We start from the raw sequence: 19278 nt of genomic DNA on the forward strand, positions 1-19278 counted from the left end.
CCGTGATTAGCCAAATAAAGTTTCCGGAAAAGTTAAGTCTGAAAAGAGAGAGAGAGGGAAGAACTTGTGGCCAAAAACAAAATAAAGCTTCACATCTGTGTCCGCATCTGAAGTTGCTCTGTGAGCTCTGATAACTTGTTAGAAAGCAATCTTTTTTGCAAGGCAGTGGATTTACATCATACGTTTTATCTCTCCAAGGAAATTCTAATTACTGGTTCCAATCATTTCTGATTGATTTGCTTTTTATTCATCCAAGGTATTCTCTGCTCTATGATGAAATCAAGCCTTCAATAAAATTCCAAAAATTTCAGAACAATTTACAAGCTCCAGATGACTGAAAGTTTTCTCATGTCCATTTGGCATTCGGCATCATTTCACTAAATATATTCAGAAGAAGAATACATCTGGCACTCACTAAAACAAAAAAACTCACCAATGACACACTTGAGGCAAATTAATGTCACATAAATGCAAATTTGCCAATATTCTTTGAGTCTAAAGCTGCAATCCAACCTCCATGTATTTCAATGAGTCCTTTTGTAAGGCACAAGTCACATGGATTAATGTTTGGGGGTATTTTATCAATCAATTTAATAAGTACACATTATCTTTTGTGTACAGGTTTATAATGGTGTGTGTGTATGCATATGTGTATGCATATGTGTTTCTAAGTGTTAGAAAACACTTAGCATCTCCAAAAACCCACTTAAATTCATCTTCTTTCTTAGCCGGATGCTGACTCTAATTCAGTGACAAAAGACAAGATAAAATCAAAGAATTTTAGCACTAAAAAGAATATTAGAAGCTATCTCTTCCAAGGACTTGTTTCAATAATGGCAAATATAACAAAAATCCATATGTATATTCACCACGAGAATATTTTCATGGATAACAACGGTACACTTAGCTTTTCAAAAATATTGAATTTTTAAGCATCAAAACGAAAGCAGCCCAAGAATCAAAAGTATTCTTGCAAGAGTATGTTACAGACCTACAGTAGTCAGTGATCAATTTTGATCATGTCACCAAGAATACTAGTATTTAACAAATGAACACTTTCTATGAAAGGCAAAGGCTTATATACATCCAACACTGGCTTCTCCTTCAATAGCTTCATAAGGGAATATACTTTTAAAAACCAACTGGACCCCAAAATTGCCTGGTTTGGCTACATGGCCAGACATCATAGGCTAATTCTGCAATTCATGTCTTGGTGTCTAGAATGCCAGGGATACCCACTGGACACAGGTAGCTTATACCTTAGTCAGCTACTCTTAGGCCTGAGCCACACTGATATGAAATCTTTGATTCAGATACACACTTCAAAGCATATGAAGACTTAAAGCACAATGTGTGGTCATCAACATCTATGAATCTCTTCTGAAATTGTGATTTTATTTCCCCCCACCAAACAGATCTTCAAATCTTTAAGGTCTCAGATTCCCCTAAGCTCACAGCAATTTAACAAGGTGAATTTATTGCAATCTCTAATTGCAGTCTGCTCAATCTATGCATCCAGTTAGAACTTCTGTTGTTATATTACATCGATGCCTCCTTATACTACACCCATGCCCCTTTCCTGTCCCTGATGATGAGACAAGTAAAGAGTTAACAGGAGTGGGCTTGTGAGCCAGCAGGATGGGACAGGTAGTTAACAGGGAGCTTAAGGGCTAACAGGAACAGCTAAACATTAACCCCTTGGCTCTGAATCCCCTGGCTAGCACTGCACCTGCAAGCTCACAAGCACCTTACATACATCGTAGGTAGGAACAGAACAGTTCCCAATCTCAGCAGCAACCCCCTGCAAGGTGACTTCCATCATAGATGGGAACAGCACGTTTCCCAGGAGAAGACAATTGTAATGGCAGCCTCCGGCAAGCTGACAAGCACCCTACATCCTGCTCAGAAAAATATAAAAGTCAAGCTAAACAGAAATGGATGCAGCTCTTTCCCTCTAACTGCCCTGGTAAAACTTCTTCTGCCAGTTCCAAACAGAACTCTCCCTCTCTCTCTCTCTTTTTGACTTTTAATAAATCTTTTCTTACTCTTGTAGAGTCTCGTAAATGCTTTCCCATTCCGCGAATGACCAGGGGTTAATTCTACGCCAATATGCCCTCAATCCTAAACTCAGTTGGTACAGAGCAAGTAATATAGAGGAGCATTTAGAGCAGAGGTTCTGGCACCAGACAGCCTGCTTTTGAACCCCCACTCTGCTGCTCACTCACAATATGAGCGGAACAAGTTACTAAACTGCTTGTGCCTCAATTTCCTTTTTAGCAAAGTAGGCATTAATAATGGTACTGTTGAGCTGTCACATATGAAGTACTTAACTACAGTTTCTGATACAGTGTTAAGTACTCCTTAAATGTTAGCTGTTACTATTTATCATGAGTAAGGAAGTATAATTTTTATATGCCACTTGAAATTCAAAAATTTAGTTATCTCAGAGCTACTTATTCCAAAAATACCATCATCTCAGGATGTTGTTCGATATAGGGCCACACATTTCCATGACCCCAGGTGTCAAACGGAGTAAAATGTCCAGACCCTGCTTCTTCTAAATATCCCATCAACTAGTTACAAACAAAAAATGTGAAGAAAATGTTCAACCTTAATAACTTCTTTTATCCTGTCATACAGTGAATCTGACTTACTCAGCTCACAGCATAAACTGATGAATGATAGGGCAGTGTGATTAATAATAATAGCAGCAGTGATTGCTATGTGAAAGGAACTATACTAAGGGCTTTATGTGCATTCTCATTTAATACTCATAAAACTCTACAAGACAGATACTTAGATAGATGATTATCACTGTCCTCATTTTACAGGTGAGGAAACTAAAGCCCAAAGAGGTCAAGGAACTGTCCCAATTTCACACACCCAGTAAGGGGCACAGTCAAGATTTGAAGCCAAGTTCTCTGGGCCCAGGTCCTATGCACACTGTCCCCGCACTGGGGATTATCTTAGGGTATAGCTATCATTTCTGAGCTAATCACTGGGGCTAAAGGAGATTTGATGTTATTATTGGCATTATTATTGGCATAGCCGGGGCTACATGCTCACCCACAAAATTCAGAGGAAAAATAGCTCCAAACAAATCATATGAACTGGATATGCTCTAGGCCAAACAGTAGTGTCTAGATTCAAGGATAGTAAGAATCAGTGAGCAAAGGATATGAATGAAATAAGGGCTCAGGGTGGATACCCCAGCTCCTGGTCTGCCTTGTAATTCAGAGACAGGCCTAAATCCTACAAGTCTTGACAGCTCGTGTAGAAAAGGCCGTCTTCCAGAATTTGGGGCCCAGGACTCTTTATGTGCCCAATCTTATCAGCATACAGAAACAACTTAAACCACTACAGGATAATTCTGTCACATTGACATGCCTAATTGTCAGGGGCTGGGCCTTGACATTCTTGTACTGGCACTCGGCCATTTCCCCTTATTTTTAGGACCTAGGAATTTTCCCTTTGTATATACTTAAGGGCATGCTATAGGCAGGCCTGGTCATGGTCTACCACTATAAAGTTTGGTTTCCCAAAGAAGACCAGTATATTATTACTAGGAGAAAAGGGAATCAATGAAGAACTGGTAAAAACTATGATAACAACAATGATAAAGTACAATATAATAACTACAGCTAAATGTTATTACCCTAGTGGATGTTTATGCAGAACTGACTCAAAGAAGTTGAGTGACTGCCATGGTGACCCAGCTAGAGCACGCCAAAGTCCAGGCAAGAACACCTGGCTACCTGTCCTCTTTTCTTTCTGCTACACCTTTCCTCTACACAAAATTTTAAGATTGCCTAGGACTGAGGGCTTTCCCAGGACATAGAACTTTCAGTGGAAAAACTGGAAAAGTCCTCAACAATCACGGCAACCATGTGACTTTGATGGTTCCTACCTAGGCACTTTTGCCTTCAGGGGCCCCTTCCTCCATAAAACAATTATATTTTATGGCTGCAATGGTATAAAGACAAATATTATATAACCCAGGCTAGATGATGTATATTGTTTTCTTCTGACTTGAAAAGAAAATAAAACATTGTGGAGAATCCCTAAAAGTATCACGGGTCCTAGGGTTAGTCTGGCCTATGAACAATCCATCAAGGATCCAGATTGTCTCCATGTGTTGGCCATACACAGCAGGTATCATTTTCGTGCTAAAGCTGGCTTATCTCTGGGCTGTAACAGGTCTACCAGTGGCAACTGAAGCAAAGGGCTCCCCTTCACCTTTCCCCTAACTATGGAAAAAAAAAAATCCTTATCCTCAGTTCTGATTGGTCCGAAGTGGGACAATAGCCTACCTGGAAACAATAGCTCGAAAATACATTGCTAATTTTACTGTCTTTAGACTAGTCAGGAGATACCCTATGGTTAGGAATAGGAAGCATTCTTAAATAACACTGGGTTGTATTATGGGGGAGGAATGGTTTACTACAGCCCTTCACACCATACGTTCTAATATGTAAGAACATTCATTCAAATGTGTTGGATATTTGTCATGAGTTTCTCACTCAATCCTCACAACCTTAGAAGCAGAGTATTATCCTCCCCCTTTTACAGGAGCAGTAACTGAGACTTAGAGAGCTTAAAAGATTTGCCCAAGGTAAGATTTTTTTTTAAATAGTACATAAAAAGGACAAAATATAAAAGAAAAAAATAATAAATTAAACATTATCAAAATTAAAAATCCTTGCTCTAAAAGACAGCATTAAGAAAATGAAAATGCAAATTAAGATTGGGAGAAAATATTCAATAAATATATATCTGACAAAGGACTTGCAGGGAAACCACATTTTTAACAAAATCATTACAACTAAGTAAGACAAAGAAAACAATAAAGACATGGATTAAAGATTCGATTGGGCTCGTCACAAAAGAACATATATTGATGGATAATAATCATACAAAAATGCTCAACATCACTAACACATCAGAAAAATGTAAAACAAAACCACCATGAGATGTCACTTACATACCCCCAATCATGGCTAAAGTTATAAGTGACAAGACAACATTAGGTGTTAACAAGGATGTAGAGCAAATAGAATCTCATATATTGCTGGTAGGAAAATGAAATGGTACAGTTACTTTGGGAAATAGTTTGACACTTTTTTATAAAGGTAAACATACCCCTACCATATGACCCAGTAGTTCCATTACTAAGTATTTACCTAAAAGAAAAGAAAACACATGTCCACACAACGATTTCTATGTGAATGTCCATGACAGCTTTATTCATAAACAATCCAAATATCCATCAACAAGTGAACAGATAAACAAATCAAGGTATAGCCACACAATGGAATACTACTCATCCACAAAAAGGAATGAACTTCTGGTGTACCTAACAACAAGGAGGCAACTCAAAAGCATGCTAAGTGAAGGAAGCCAGACCCAAAAGAGTACATACTCTAGGATTCCGTTTGTATGAACATATGCTGAGAAAAGATTGCAGGGGGGCAAGGGTTTAAGCAGGGAGACCTATTACAAGGCTGTTGTGATAATCCAAGTGGATGATGGGATGGCTTAGAACAGAGTGGTTGCAAAAGAATTGATAAGATGTGGTCCGATTCTGGATATATTTTGAAGATAAAGCTGACAGACTTTTCTGAAGAATAGAATGCAGCATATGTGAAAAAAAGAGAAATCAAGAGATTAAACCCATGATATTGGACCTGAGCAAATGGAAAGATGAAATTGCTTTTAATTGAAATGGTGAAGCAGGTGGGGAAAGAGGGTGAGACTCAGCAGACCTGTTCAGTTTGAAATGTCCAGTAGATGTAGAGATGAAGATTACAAGTCAGCAGTTGTATACTTGTATACGGGAAGAGTTCCGGGCCAGAGATAGAGCTTTGGGAGTTTTAACCCACTTTTTCTGGGGAAAGGGCTGAAGATAGGTAGGAAAAATTTCAAAAAGAAAAAAAAAGAAAATGTCTGGACTTTTTTTACTGTTTACTATTCAAAAGCAAAGATTCAATTTTTTCTTTGAAAAATTTGGAGATCATTAATGACTAGGACAACAAACTTACTTGAATTTGGGTAGTACAAATCTTCAATACTATTAGCAAAACCTTACATACTCAAGTAAGGTTCAAAGTTGTGAAGCTCCTGTGATCTTGTCCAATATTTCAATATGGCTTGCAACCAAACTGGCAAGGTCTGGGCAAACCCACTGCATACCCGCTAGATAAGGAGAGAGGCTTCCTCCTGACAGCCTGCTTCTTGCACTGTCTACCACCTTTTCCCCTATGGTCAGTGATTCTTCTTCCTCCCACCCTCTGCCTCCAGCTCTGGATCAAAGTCCTTAATACCTTCAGTTTGCACGTTGTCTCATTCATGAAATTTTGTTTGGCAGTTTGCTTCTTAGAAGACATGACTGCCTTAAAAGCAAACTATTAATCTGACTTTAGAGTTGGAGCCTTCAGAGATAACTTAAATCATGTGGTATGATTTGAAGAAGCAAGAAAAAAATTTTTTCCTCTCCAAATTCCTGAAATTCCACCGTTAGTATGAAAGGTGAGAGTGAAATGCCCAACTTTGAATGACCAGTACTAGGGATTCCCACAAATGTACCAGAGGAGAGAAGGCGGAGGAGAAGAGGCCCATAAAAAGGAAGTTTGAGGGAAACAAAAACAAACCCCACCTCACAATTTTGTTAGTATGAGCTCTATTTGGCCTATTCTTAACACCTGGCACGTAGCAGGTCACAAATAATTTGTTGAATGAATGCTGTTTTTTCTACATTTGACGAAGCTAATCCTCCTCCCAATCCATAAAACCAAAAAAGCATCTGAAAGAAAAGGCAAAAGAACCAGTTCTATGAATGGGATTAATTTACTCTCCTAGAATTCACTAATTGGGGGTTACAAAAAAAAAAAAAAAAAAGCAGTTTCTCAGGAACCTCCTCAGAAGCTCTCCTCGAGAGATGTTTACCCCTCCGCAGACAGGAAAACTTGCCCGGGAGGCTGCAGCATCACCAGGGCTGATTCAAGCCCCAGACATCACATGCCAAACGTGCCATTTTCGGCCTGGGGTTGCAGCGTGTCTGGGAGCCGCGGCAGAGGGCCCTCGGAGCAGGGGGCGCGGACCCAGCTGCGCGGCGCACTCTCCCGCCCGGCTTGCAGCGCTTGGCTCAGCCCTTGCGCCTCCCTCAGCTCTCTCCTCCGCCCCCCTTCGCCTTCCCCTTTTCCCGTCCTTTCTTCTCCTCCTGCCGCTGCGCCACTGCTAGACCTCGCCCGTTCAGACCCACGGGGCTGCCCTCCCCTGCGCTCTCCCCTCGCTGCCCGGGCCTGGAGCGCAGCGCGGCCGCGCAGGTAGGAGCCCCCGAGGCGGGGGTCACACCAGTATGCCCAGTGCCCGCAGGGCTGCGCTCCGGGGAGTAAGTGGGGTGATCTGAGGGGTGCAGTGTACCCGAGCCTTTCCCCAGATTGTGCAGGCTCTCTCGGGCAGAGAGGGCGGTGGAGGTGTGCGGTCTCGGAATGTGAGCTGTCAGCATGTGCAAGTCCCTGGGTGACATCTGTTTGGATGGGCATGTGTGTGCGCGCCCACCATCAGTAGACAGGGATTTGCCGGTAAACGAGGTTTGGTAGTTTCAGGGGTTCGATGTGCGAGATTTAAGCCGCACCTGAATTCCATGGGAGCTGGTTAGAAGCTGGAGCCCCGAGCAACTCTCGGGACTGCCGCCTGGTAGCTTACTGCTAAGGAAGAGGACCTCACCTCCCTGGAGGCGCCAGGCCGGCCGCCCGGAAACTGGCACCTCGGGCTGCGGTGCGGTCCCCGGGTTCCGGCCCTACGCAGCCCAGACCCTGAAGGTAGCTAATCCCGGGATAGTAAGGCACAAGGCAATCAGACGCTTTTCCGCACAACCTGGGGCTTTTGAACAAAGCTGCGCGCAGAGAACCGCCTGGAAATACGGACCACTTTGAGAGTTTGTGCGGGGGGATGTGGAAGGAGCTCTGAAGGGCAAGTATTCTGCTGGAACCGGGAGGAGAGGGCCCCCGAGTTCAGTTTTGGCGTTTTGTTTTAAAAAAGAAAAAAAAGGGTGAGGGCAAGGTAATTCATATTGGTGAGCAGGTACTTCTGCTGGGCTGTGCAAAGAGCTTCACTCGCTGAAGGTGAGCATAAACGGAAAAGCCTTCACGTTCAAGGGACTACGAGGTTTGCTGCCCCACCTCCACCCTCGGGGGGAATAAAATAAATAAAAATGCGCCATCTCTTTCGAAATTAATTACCCTGTGTTCTTTCCCTTCCGCCTCCTTTCACGAGCCTGCCGTGTAGGTGCAGTAGGAACGGTACCTTTGTATATATTGTGCGCAGCGTAGCGCGAGGCGAAACGTAATTCTGCCGCGGTATTACAGTGTTTGGTGCCTCTTTTGGCCCCGGGAAGGTTTGGGGTGAGGGGTCGGTGGTGAGGGGTTTGGAAGGGGAGGGGAGATGAGAAAAGAGATTGAAAGCTGGGTTTGGTGGAAGCTTCAGCTTCCCCCCCCCTTTCTTACTTGTTACTTCACAGCTAAAGTTTTGTTCTTTTCCCCGCAGCTGATACTAAGCATCGGTTTGTCCTGTGTTTTCTTTGAGATTCACGATGTTGAAAGAGCTTTTCCTAACCATGCTGATTCTGGCTCTGGTCAAGTCACAGGACACCGAAGAAACCATCACGTACACGGTAAGGGGTGATGGAATTTGAGATAAGTGCAGTTCAGCGGGATTCTGTGACACAAGGGAGACTTGCTCCACTTCTGCCAGTGTACGCGGGCTGCACTCCGGAGGGTAATAAATTAAACAACGCTTTAGCGTGGTTCACGATTAAGATTCCTTGTAAATTGTCCTTTCAAAAGCTCACTTAGATCACCAGTTGAGGTAGGCACCAAAATGTAATAATTAGTGCAAGGTCAAAAAAGGGGAACCCTTTTAAAACAAAAACCAAAGTAAGCTACCTGTTTTCAACACATTCAATACATTAATGGATATAAGGAATTGGAAAACCTGGATTCCTATGCGCCTGGAGATGAAACCAAAACTTGCAGAGTAAGGCTCACGTCAAAAAAGAAAGTTGAATGTCACAAAAGCACTTCACCTCATTTGTGTGTGACTTATGTTCTCATATAAGTGGCCTTTATTGCCTTTATGAAGGCTAATATTAATTTATAGTATAACCAATAACTCATATAAATGCCCTTCAGATAGACTTTATGTGTTACCAGGAGGTGATATTTGCTAAACTGGTTTCAACACTCATTGTGTGAAATTTGGTTTTGCATTTTCTAATTAGCATGTCTGATATTTCCAAGTAATATTTAATTAATTAGTTAATTGCCTGGGTATAACCAATGTTTACTGAAATAATGAAAATACCATCTGACCGCTCCCACCACCAGAAATGGATGTGGTGAGAACAGAGGGTAGCACTTACTTCACTTCTGATGAATGTGCACCTCTGTTTTGTGTTTTCTATTCTTTAATCAGCGTTGTGAGGCAAATGACATTTGTCCTGGATCAGAATATGAAAAACATATTTTTCTACTTGCTCCCAATTTAAAATTAAGTCATCCTACTCAAAGGAATGTGAAAAAAAATTTTTAAGTAAAACTCTTAAAAGTGAGCTAATGTCAATTACGGATAATAAACATTATCTCGCTTTTTTGGTACTACATTATCCTTAGAATGTTAGTATTCATCTGGCAAATGTTCCTTGTTTTTCAGGTCAACTATAAATCAAATAAAGTTTAATATAAATATTTTGTTAACTTAATGGTAAATGTAATTGCTTCCTCTACTGAAGATAAATAAAGCAAGAGAAATGAATACATGTGTTGTTTATCTTCAAATGCAAGTGTTTTGTTATTCAGGCTACCTTCTCAGGGAGCTAAGATATAAAGAGTTACCCATTTTTATATTCATCTAATAAGAAATTTTACTGCTTTTACAACTGCTTATCTTATACTCCCTTCCCTTTGCTAATCACCTAAATCTTACTCATCTTAAGCAGAGAAGATTAAACACTATTGTTTTAAGATCACTATTATAACAGATTTCCCTGATATGACATCCTTTTTGCTAAGATTAGGTGTATTCTCTTTTGAATTGTTTATGCCTAATAATTCATGGTTAAAGGACAAGTTGTAACTTTTTTTTTGAGTACCTCACTGTGGAGACACTTTCTCCTTTTATCCTCACAGCAAAGTATGAGGTAAGTGGTATCATCTTCCTTCTGTTGATAGAACTGAAGATCAGAGGTAATATCTCATTAGCTTAAGGCTACATAGCCAGCAGGTGTTGAAGCTAAATTCACTCTAGGCTTGTTTAATAGTAGATCCATATTAAAGGTACTGGAACCAAATACCTAAAATAAACTATCTTTTCTATTAGCATACAGATTATCCAAGTGAATGGTCATCTTGCCTAGCTTGAAAGATAATTTTCAGAAGGATGGGCTCATAGCCACAAGACAGCCTGATATCCCCCTTTCATGTTAAAGATAGGATCCATTCAGCTATTTACTCATCCAGTATCTTCCATGTACATAAGCAATTATCATCACTATCAAAAGGATTTAAGTTTATTTGTTTACTAAGAAAATTCAGACCTTAACCTCAGGGAATTTACTCTGGGAAGATAGCATTGAAAACTACAAAGTTCCTAAGCAAGTACAAATAATATTATTATACAGATTATACAAGTTGCTAAAGCAATAGAAAAATAAGGAGGTAATTGATGTCAATCTGGCATATTGGGGGACATACAACTCTGTGTTGGTTCTTGAGGGAGTGATAACTTTGGATTAATCTAGAAAGGCTGAAGAGGCATCTGAATCAGAAGGACTGGCATAATCAAAGGCTAGGAGTAAAAACAATCAAAATGAGTCCAGGAGGTGACAAAGTCAAATGGGCTGGAGCTGGGTCGTGGGGAGAACCTGGAGAGAGTAACCATAGGAGATGAGAGGTCTGCAGGCCACTCTGATTTCTTAGATGGAAGAACAATATAACCAAGAGAACAAGAGAGTTTGCCATGGAGGCTGTGTGTGCAGCATGTAGAGATAGGAAGACCAGCTAAGGAGACTTGCCTACTCATGAGGCTAGGAAGGCTTATACCAATTGGTAGATACAGAAATGGACACACAGTCAGCAGAGCTTGAAGAAAAACAATTGGAAAAGTCAATGCTGATGTCAACATTGTAATCCTGGGTCCTGAGAATGATGGCAGTGCCTTGGACAGCGTTGGGAAAACTAGAAAATTAATTTGGGAGATAAAGTGAGTCTAGTGTTTACCCTGTAAAGTTTCAGATATCAGTAAAATATCTAAGTTAACCTTTCTGTCTCCATGCAGCTATTTACTTGCCAAGCATCTGTTGTGTATATAAGCAACTCTCAGCTCTATTAAAAGAATTTAAGTTCATTTGTTTGTTTACCCTACTTTTGCTCAATACTTCCTGAAGCATCTTTCTCCTGTATCTGAAGAAATGACCTGTAGCAGAATCACTTGGAATGCTTGTTAGGAATTCACATTTCAGGCCTCCTACCCAGAATCGGATCTTTTGGGTGGGCCCAGTAACCGGCATTTTAACAAGCACCCTCGGTTATTAACCATAGTACAGTTTGAGATTCACTGACCTTCAGTTCAGTGAGAATTCAGTTTCTGCCTGTCCAAAAAAAAGGCTTCCCACATTTGGCCCTGCCTATCTCTCTAACCTCATCTCGACCCACCCAGAACTTCTAGCAGCTCCTCCCTTCTTTAACAATTTTGCACCTTTGTTCACATGGTCCCTCATCCTAGAATTCCCACATCTCCCTGGAAAAATCCTATAAGGCCCTATTCAGTTTTCACCTCCCCCATAAAGCCTTCCCTTCTATCCTGTTATGGCCACCCACATCCCTGGCCAGAGTCCATCACTCCTTCAATATGCTGTGTCACAGCACCTCACATCTTGCTCCAACTCATTTACCTGTCTGTCTTTTTTTCTGGCCTATGAGCTGATTGAGGACAGGGACAAAGTTTTCAGGATCTTTGCATTCCCAGGGACTAGGATGGTGTCTTGTGTGAGAAGGTACTTGATAGATGGTTTGTTCAGTGAATGAACGAGAGAGGACATGTGGGAACTGAAACTAGGAGGCAGGCCAGGGCGTGAGAGGGAGGCTGTGGACTCAGCTGAATAGGAATGATAAGGAAAGCCAGGTGCTGGAATGCTCTAAGAGGATTCAGAAAGAGAAGGAACAGTCAAGGGCTGGAAAAAAAAATTTGGTCGATTTTTTTTTTTTTTTTTTTTTTTGTAAAATACACAATATGGGAGACGTAAATAAAGCAATAAAAGAGCAGAACAACCAGAGAGATTGGAGAGTAGTACCAAGACAGGAAAAAATTCCAAGATGATATTCATGGGTGACTGTACCAAACGCAAGGGAAGAGTTGAGGCAACTGGTGATTGAGAAGGGATGCCTGAAGTGGGCCAATGCACAGAAATGTCTTTAAAAAAAGAAAAGCTAGAGTATGTTGAACCACCCATCTCATCGTCTATCCAGGACTCTAGTGCAAGGATTGTTGCCATAAGAATGAAGCTTTTAGAGTGACTTCCTAGGGACTGGATATCCCAATTAACTGTCTCTTGGCCCCATCTTGATCATTTCTTCACAGCAATGCACAGATGGATATGAGTGGGATCCTGTAAGACAGCAGTGCAAAGGTGAGCCAGCTTCCAAGACTTTCCATCTGAACATAGCTTTCTGACTCCATCTCTTGTCACTCTTCCTGTCCTATTTGTATTATAACAACAAGGCATGAGCGTATATTTACATATTCAGTTTTCCCCCTATGAAGATTCCTGACTTATTTTATTACTGACCACAGATATTGATGAATGTGACATTGTCCCAGACGCTTGCAAAGGTGGAATGAAATGCGTCAACCACTATGGAGGATACCTCTGCCTTCCTAAAACAGCCCAGATTATTGTCAATAATGAACAACCTCAACAAGAAACACCAGCATCCGAAAATGTGGGTGCAGCCGCAAATGCAGCTGCAGCCTCAGGTACAGCTGGGGGTATAGCAGCCAGTGGCATGGCAACAAGTGGAGCGATGCCTGGGGGTGGTTTTGTCGCCAGTGCTACTGCAGTTGCAGGCCCAGAAGTGCAGACTGGCCGAAACAACTTTGTCATCCGGAGGAACCCAGCTGACCCTCAGCGCATTCCCTCCAACCCTTCTCACCGGATCCAGTGTACAACAGGCTATGAGCAGAGTGAGCATAACATCTGCCAAGGTAAGCATGATTTATTATCCTAACTAGAAGCTTATTGCCCAAGTGCACCTTGTAGTGAAAATAACAACTCATAAATTTTTGAGAGCTTCCCACATGTGCCAGACATTGGCTATATATGCTTTTCCCACATTATCATATTTTATCATCACAATAATCCTAAAAGGTGGTTGCTGTCTGTATAGTCATCATTTTTCAAATGAGGAAACTGTGGCTCAGAGATCATCAATTGTTCTCAACCTTAGCTGCATATTTAGAGTCACTTAGGAGCCTTTAAAACTCCTCCATGTCCAAGCCACACCCCAGCCCAATGAAATAATAGTCTTGGGGGTGGGTTCCAGGCATCAGTATGTTTTAAAGCTCCTCACATGGTTCCAGCGTGTAGCCAAGTTTGAGAACCACAGGTAACACAGGTGGTGAGTGCAGAGCCAGCCTTCAAAGCCAGGCAGGCAGGGCCGAGTCACAGCTGTCAGAAGGAGCAGTCAGGTTATTCGTTGGGAATTTGAAATTGTGCTGTCAAGCTACTCCATAAATATTCCCTTTTGGCTTCTCAAACTTTCTTTTCAATTGAACTTGCCACTGACTTTTTTTCCTTATTGAGGAATAAAGAAATGGAGCTCCTGCTTCTCAGTACCTTTGAGGGAATGTCCCCCACTCATATTCATATGTCTTTTAAAGGTCTCATTTGAACATATTTTGTTCATATCACTTGCACCATAGCACCATCTGCCTGGGTTTTTCTGTTTGTTTTCACAAAGAGTACACATCACTGTGTATTCTAGAAACAGCTGTAGACTCAGCCTAGCAAAGCGATAAGAATCTTAGGCTTCGAAGACGTGTAGGATATTAGCTAACGGGACTGTGCTAAGGGATTTTGTTTCCCTTTTTTTTAGCAAACCCTTTCAGATTCACCTCATGTGGAAGACTGTGTTACTGAGATAGGCCATAGGAAACCCAGATTCCTTTTGCGCTGCAGGGCTGACTGAGTAGATCCCATATTATACCATAAATGCCTGGGACATATGCATCAATGAAAAGTGCCCAAGAGTTCTGACTTTCTACCTGCTTATGAGTGAGAAAGAGAACACCTTCCTCCCTCAACACCGAGCAGTTCAGCTGGGATCAAATAACTGCTGCATTAAGGGCAAAAAGTATCTTCCGGTCCCGTGGTACTCACTGCCCCTTATTCACCAGTGTTGAGTTATATCTTCTGTATAGGAGATAGGAGATTTTAAACAGCTTCTAAATGAAGTAAGGAAATAAATCACACTCTGACTTCTAGTTTATATTTTGTGTTCAAATTTTAAGTACCCTACCTCAAGAGTCAACCCATGCTGTGATGGTGTCACTTTTCAGAGAGCCCATCATATTAGTATCTGTTTCGTGTTACTGTCATGAGTCAGAATTCCAATATTGATGATGAATGCTTCAGCAACTGCTTGATATTCTGATATTTAATTTAAGGGTTATGTCAAGGAGATAACCTCATGAGGTTATTTTACATATATGTATTTGAGCAAATATTGATAAAAAATGCCTCAGATTACTTAAGATATTAATTTTCATTGTGTTATTGAAATATTTAATTATCTTAGAAGGTTTGGTGGTATTTTTCCTGAAACTGAAACATTTTGCTGAAATTTTTTTAAGTGTTGACTTTTATATACTGAATTATTTTGCAGACTTCAGATGTATATTTCACTGGTACTTAGAAGACCAAAAACAGAGAAATGATTGGGTTATTTCCCAAAGTAGTTTGTAGTCCATTGTTGACAATTGTGGTTGAATTGAAAAATGATGCCTATAACCGAATGAGTAACTTCTAGACTAAAACATATTCAGGACTTACAATATGCATTGGTGACAGTAGAAACTATATAATAAAATGTGAATAATAAAAATAAAATCCTATTTAATTTTTCTTCAAAAGATTTAGACAACCTTACAAAGTAAGTTACTTTTCACAAATTAAAATATTTATAATTCTTACTTCTTCAGGAAATTTTTATAGTTATAAGCTAAAATTACTTAATACTTTGCTTATGGTAGATTATATATATATATATATATATATATAGATATATATATTATATCTATATATATATATATATATATATAGATTGCACATGGTATATTTCCAACCCAAACTGTCCTGCATAATTCAACCAATTTCTAAAACTTGGAATTGGGGGTCTATGTCATTGGAAGAAGGGCTAAAAGTTTTTTGGATGACTTAAGGCTAAAATTGGATTTCTTCCTACTTCACAATTTTACAAAGTGCCTACAAATGTGGATTTACTTAATTGTTGATAAAAGGGGGTTATTTCATACGATAACAACAGAATAATCTGTCTAGGGAATCTGACTAACATAAGTCTAGTCACACTTATGCCCATTTATTATTGAGCTAATCAAACATTCAGTCCAGCTTCTTCTAATTGACTACAGATGTATGACATTCTCATTCCAGGCCAGCAGCACAAAATAATGCTTTATAACCAATGTGAAAGTGTGGGGACCTCTGCTTAAAACAATAATGTGCTCCCAGGACCTATATTACTGACATCACTGAGGAGTTTGAGGAGGCTTCTGTTTTAATAAAGACCTCCATTCCCTTTTCAATGTTGCGTGCTTCTGCCCAGTAATCCAAACACATTTACCACGGTCATGGGATTGGAATAAATGAATGCCTGTGGATGAGCAATATTTGTATTAAAAATTTTTTTCCACATACAGTTTTCAGCAGGTACAGTTTATTATTACATAACCTAAAACTGAAGACATGTTTATGTGATGGATGAAATCTGTACTGTTTCAGTCTGTACTTTGAATGTACTGTTACCAATCACAGCTGGCACCTAATAATTTACATACCACTAGATATTTTTAAATGTACTCTATTTTATAAATATATGTTTAACCAGCTGTCTGTATTTTAACATTTAATGAAAATGTGATTCTTTTACTCCTTTTTTAAAAATTTGTCCAGAATTTTTTCAATTTTGTGCAAAAACAGGGGGTTTAAAATGCAATATAATATCCAAATATCAAATTCAGAGTGAGCAGTTTTGTTTTTATCAGACAATTTTTGTCAACTGAGGATGATGCTGGGGAGTCATTCACACTCAGAATTTCAAATGACAGGCACCAACCATCCTTGTCAGTTATAAAATTACATGAAGATCACTTCAGTTTTACATATCTAGAGTCAGGTATAAATAAAGTTTTATAAATTAATAGTTTCTCCATAAGATATCATCTACCTCAAAGACAACAGATATTCATCTGCTCCAAAAAAATTGGATGAATGGGGAGTATATTGTAACCCACTGATGACTCACTTTATTTTTCTACATCTTTAGTGCACACTCTGTATGTAATTTTCCTCAAAGGAAATGGAGTTAGAAATCACTAGTTCAAGTTGAAAAAGAATTTTTTTTAATATATACCTTTTAAGAGCCCCATTCTTGTATTAAAAATAATCATCTGGGAACTGACAAGTAAGAAAAAGCAACGATTGCCCAATTTGAAGGAATTTGCTCATTTAATTAAACTTTTGAAAAATTAAACACAGGATATTTTGTATAACTGGTAATTAAGCCATAATTAAACTCAGTCAAGATTTACAGAAGTCATTACTAACTTGCTAAAGAAACTATGCCATTAAAAAATGAATGCAATAGAAATGCCTAATAAAACTGATTATGGAATCAAATCCAGAATGCAGTGCCTGGCTTGTATTATATAAGGTGAAAGATGTGAAAACACACCCTAGGTTTTCAACTATTACTGTCTACCTGAGGCTGTCCTGGTTTGCAAACTAAAATCCCCACATCCCTGGAAATGCCTCAGTCCTTAATAAATGGGATGGTTGAACACCCTAGAACACCCCCAATAATCGAATCTCCTGTACCTCACAGCCAAGAGTGAGAAAGTCTCAATGGTAGACCCACGTTTTTTTCTTTTTTTGGGTTAAGGTATGGTTTGTCCAGTGTGACTGTTTTCCCATTTGTTTTGAACTTTCAAAAATCAAATCGCATTGATTTTAATGTACCTGGACAGAGCCTTTCTTTTCAATTGTCAGGATCCCACTTGCCATTTTGTCAATGAACTGGTTTCCACATGTTCTGGATTGCAGGTGTAGGATACCTGGACATTAGCACCTCCATACTTAGATACATGTCATATCACAGCTCATCTTTCCATATTTTTGTGGGGAAAAAATTTACCCCACAAAATTGGTACATGGTCAAATTAAACACAGGAGCTATTTCAAACAGAAGCTATTTCAACTGTAAAGTTTTGTTTGCCAAATTTTTTATTTTTTAATATTTAGCTACATTTTTAGCTATATTTGATTAGATTTTTATCATTATTACTTATGACACAGGAACAACTAAACAGCTAAAAAGAAAAAAAAAAACAATGCCTTCTATAAAGCCTACAGGAACAAAAACATACTCAGGGTTAAAAAGCTCCAGACTCTTGTTGACCATCTATTTATTATCTTCTGCACATTTTTTTTAAAAAATAAGGATAACTAAAATACTATTTTGAAAATGAAAGTTATTATCTATACATCGACTTTAAAAAAGAGAAACTTGAGCTAACATGCACAGAGTCTCAGAGTCTCAGTCTAGAGACATCTTTCTTTGACTTCTTTCATTTGAAACTTAAATGATCTCATGTCCAAAAGAGAATCTATAAATTATAGTGTAATCAAGAGGGCTTAGCACACTTGGCATCGTCATTACCAAACAACTTTCAAACAGTATCCTTTTGTGGATCCTCACTAATCATCATTAGGGTCTCTGGTTGCTTCAATTAGTTTTGTGAGGAAATGCCCATTTTTTGGTAACATAATTATACAGCCCCCCACCAAAGAGCTTTGATCTCAGAAAATAGATATTTTGTAAAAGGAACACTATCATTGAATAAATTATGATATTAACAGAAAAGAAATACTTCAAGCAGAAAGTAAATGGGTATTTAGTCTGCTTACAGTTCTTCATTGTTTTTAGTTGTTAATTACCTTTGAGTATCTGAAAATTCTCTAAAGCTGCATAAATGGATAGGAGTTGCGTTTATTGGGAAAATTTAATTACTTAAATAAGCCCATGCAATGTAATACAAAAATGATTAGCTCCTGAAAAATCTAACATTGTTTCATAATTTACTTTTTCAAATACTGTAGTCATTGAATTTTTAGTTAATTTAAGACTAATTTTTAATATACATTTATGAACAATTATGTATATGTATCTGATTCGTGCACAATCAGGAAGTGTCCTTAAAATTGCCTCATGAAAATTAAACTACAACTATTTGAGGTAGAAAGATGGAAGAGATCAGTATGATCAATCTTCTGTCACTAAACACTATGCTGTGTAACTGCCTAACTCAATGATTCCCATTGTGGTCTCCTGACCAGAAGCATTAGCATCATCCAGTAACTTCTTAGAAATGCAAAATACTGGGCCACATCAGACCTACTGAATCTGAAACTCTGAGGGTGGGGCTCAGCAACCTGTGTTTTAACAATCCCATAATTTGGGGCCCTGCCCAAGTTTGAGAACCAGTATTCTACCTTAATCTTATCTTCAGGAAGCTGCATTCAGCTACAAAAATAAGAGGGCGGGATCAGAATACTTTACATGAAATATGGGAAATAGTAAAGAGAAAACGTCAAAAATGTACATTCTGCTTCTAGGATAGAATAATATTTCTATTTTACTTTTCTCACCTGCTTATTGTCATCACCAGAACTGTGATCCCTAAACATGACTGGTCATGAGTCCTCATCAGGACTATATCCCTGCACTGAGGACATGATATGCGCCATCTAGAGGTAAAGGAGGTATCTTACTAAGACAACAGAGATCTTACACCTCTCTATAAAACCTACAAATGTGAAATACTGTAACTGTCCTTACATTGTCAGTTGGTGAATCTCTAAGTTACATTATGGGTATGGTAATATAGATTGGTGCTAAGATATACCCATACCTTCTATAGTCACCCCCA

General features: G+C 39.3%; 1 protein-coding gene across 7 annotated transcripts in view; it reads left to right on the forward strand.

The window, feature by feature from the left end:
- The first annotated feature begins 6548 nt into the window (after positions 1–6548).
- The window catches only part of EFEMP1 (EGF containing fibulin extracellular matrix protein 1), a 56415-nt gene continuing 43685 nt past the window's right edge, over positions 6549–19278 (forward strand). Inside the window, exons 1-4 of one of the 7 annotated variants that reach the window (XM_081068033.1) lie at positions 6549–7322; positions 8584–8671; positions 12634–12682; positions 12847–13257. In XM_081068033.1, coding sequence (XP_080924159.1) covers positions 7015–7322; positions 8584–8671; positions 12634–12682; positions 12847–13257 — 856 coding nt within the window. In that variant the 5' untranslated portion in view covers positions 6549–7014. The other 6 variants (XM_081068034.1, XM_081068035.1, XM_081068036.1 and 3 more) reach the window with 6 other exon arrangements.

Source organism: Rhinolophus hipposideros (assembly GCF_964194185.1).
Source record: "Rhinolophus hipposideros genome assembly, chromosome: 12".
NCBI classification, from domain to species: domain Eukaryota; kingdom Metazoa; phylum Chordata; class Mammalia; order Chiroptera; family Rhinolophidae; genus Rhinolophus; species Rhinolophus hipposideros.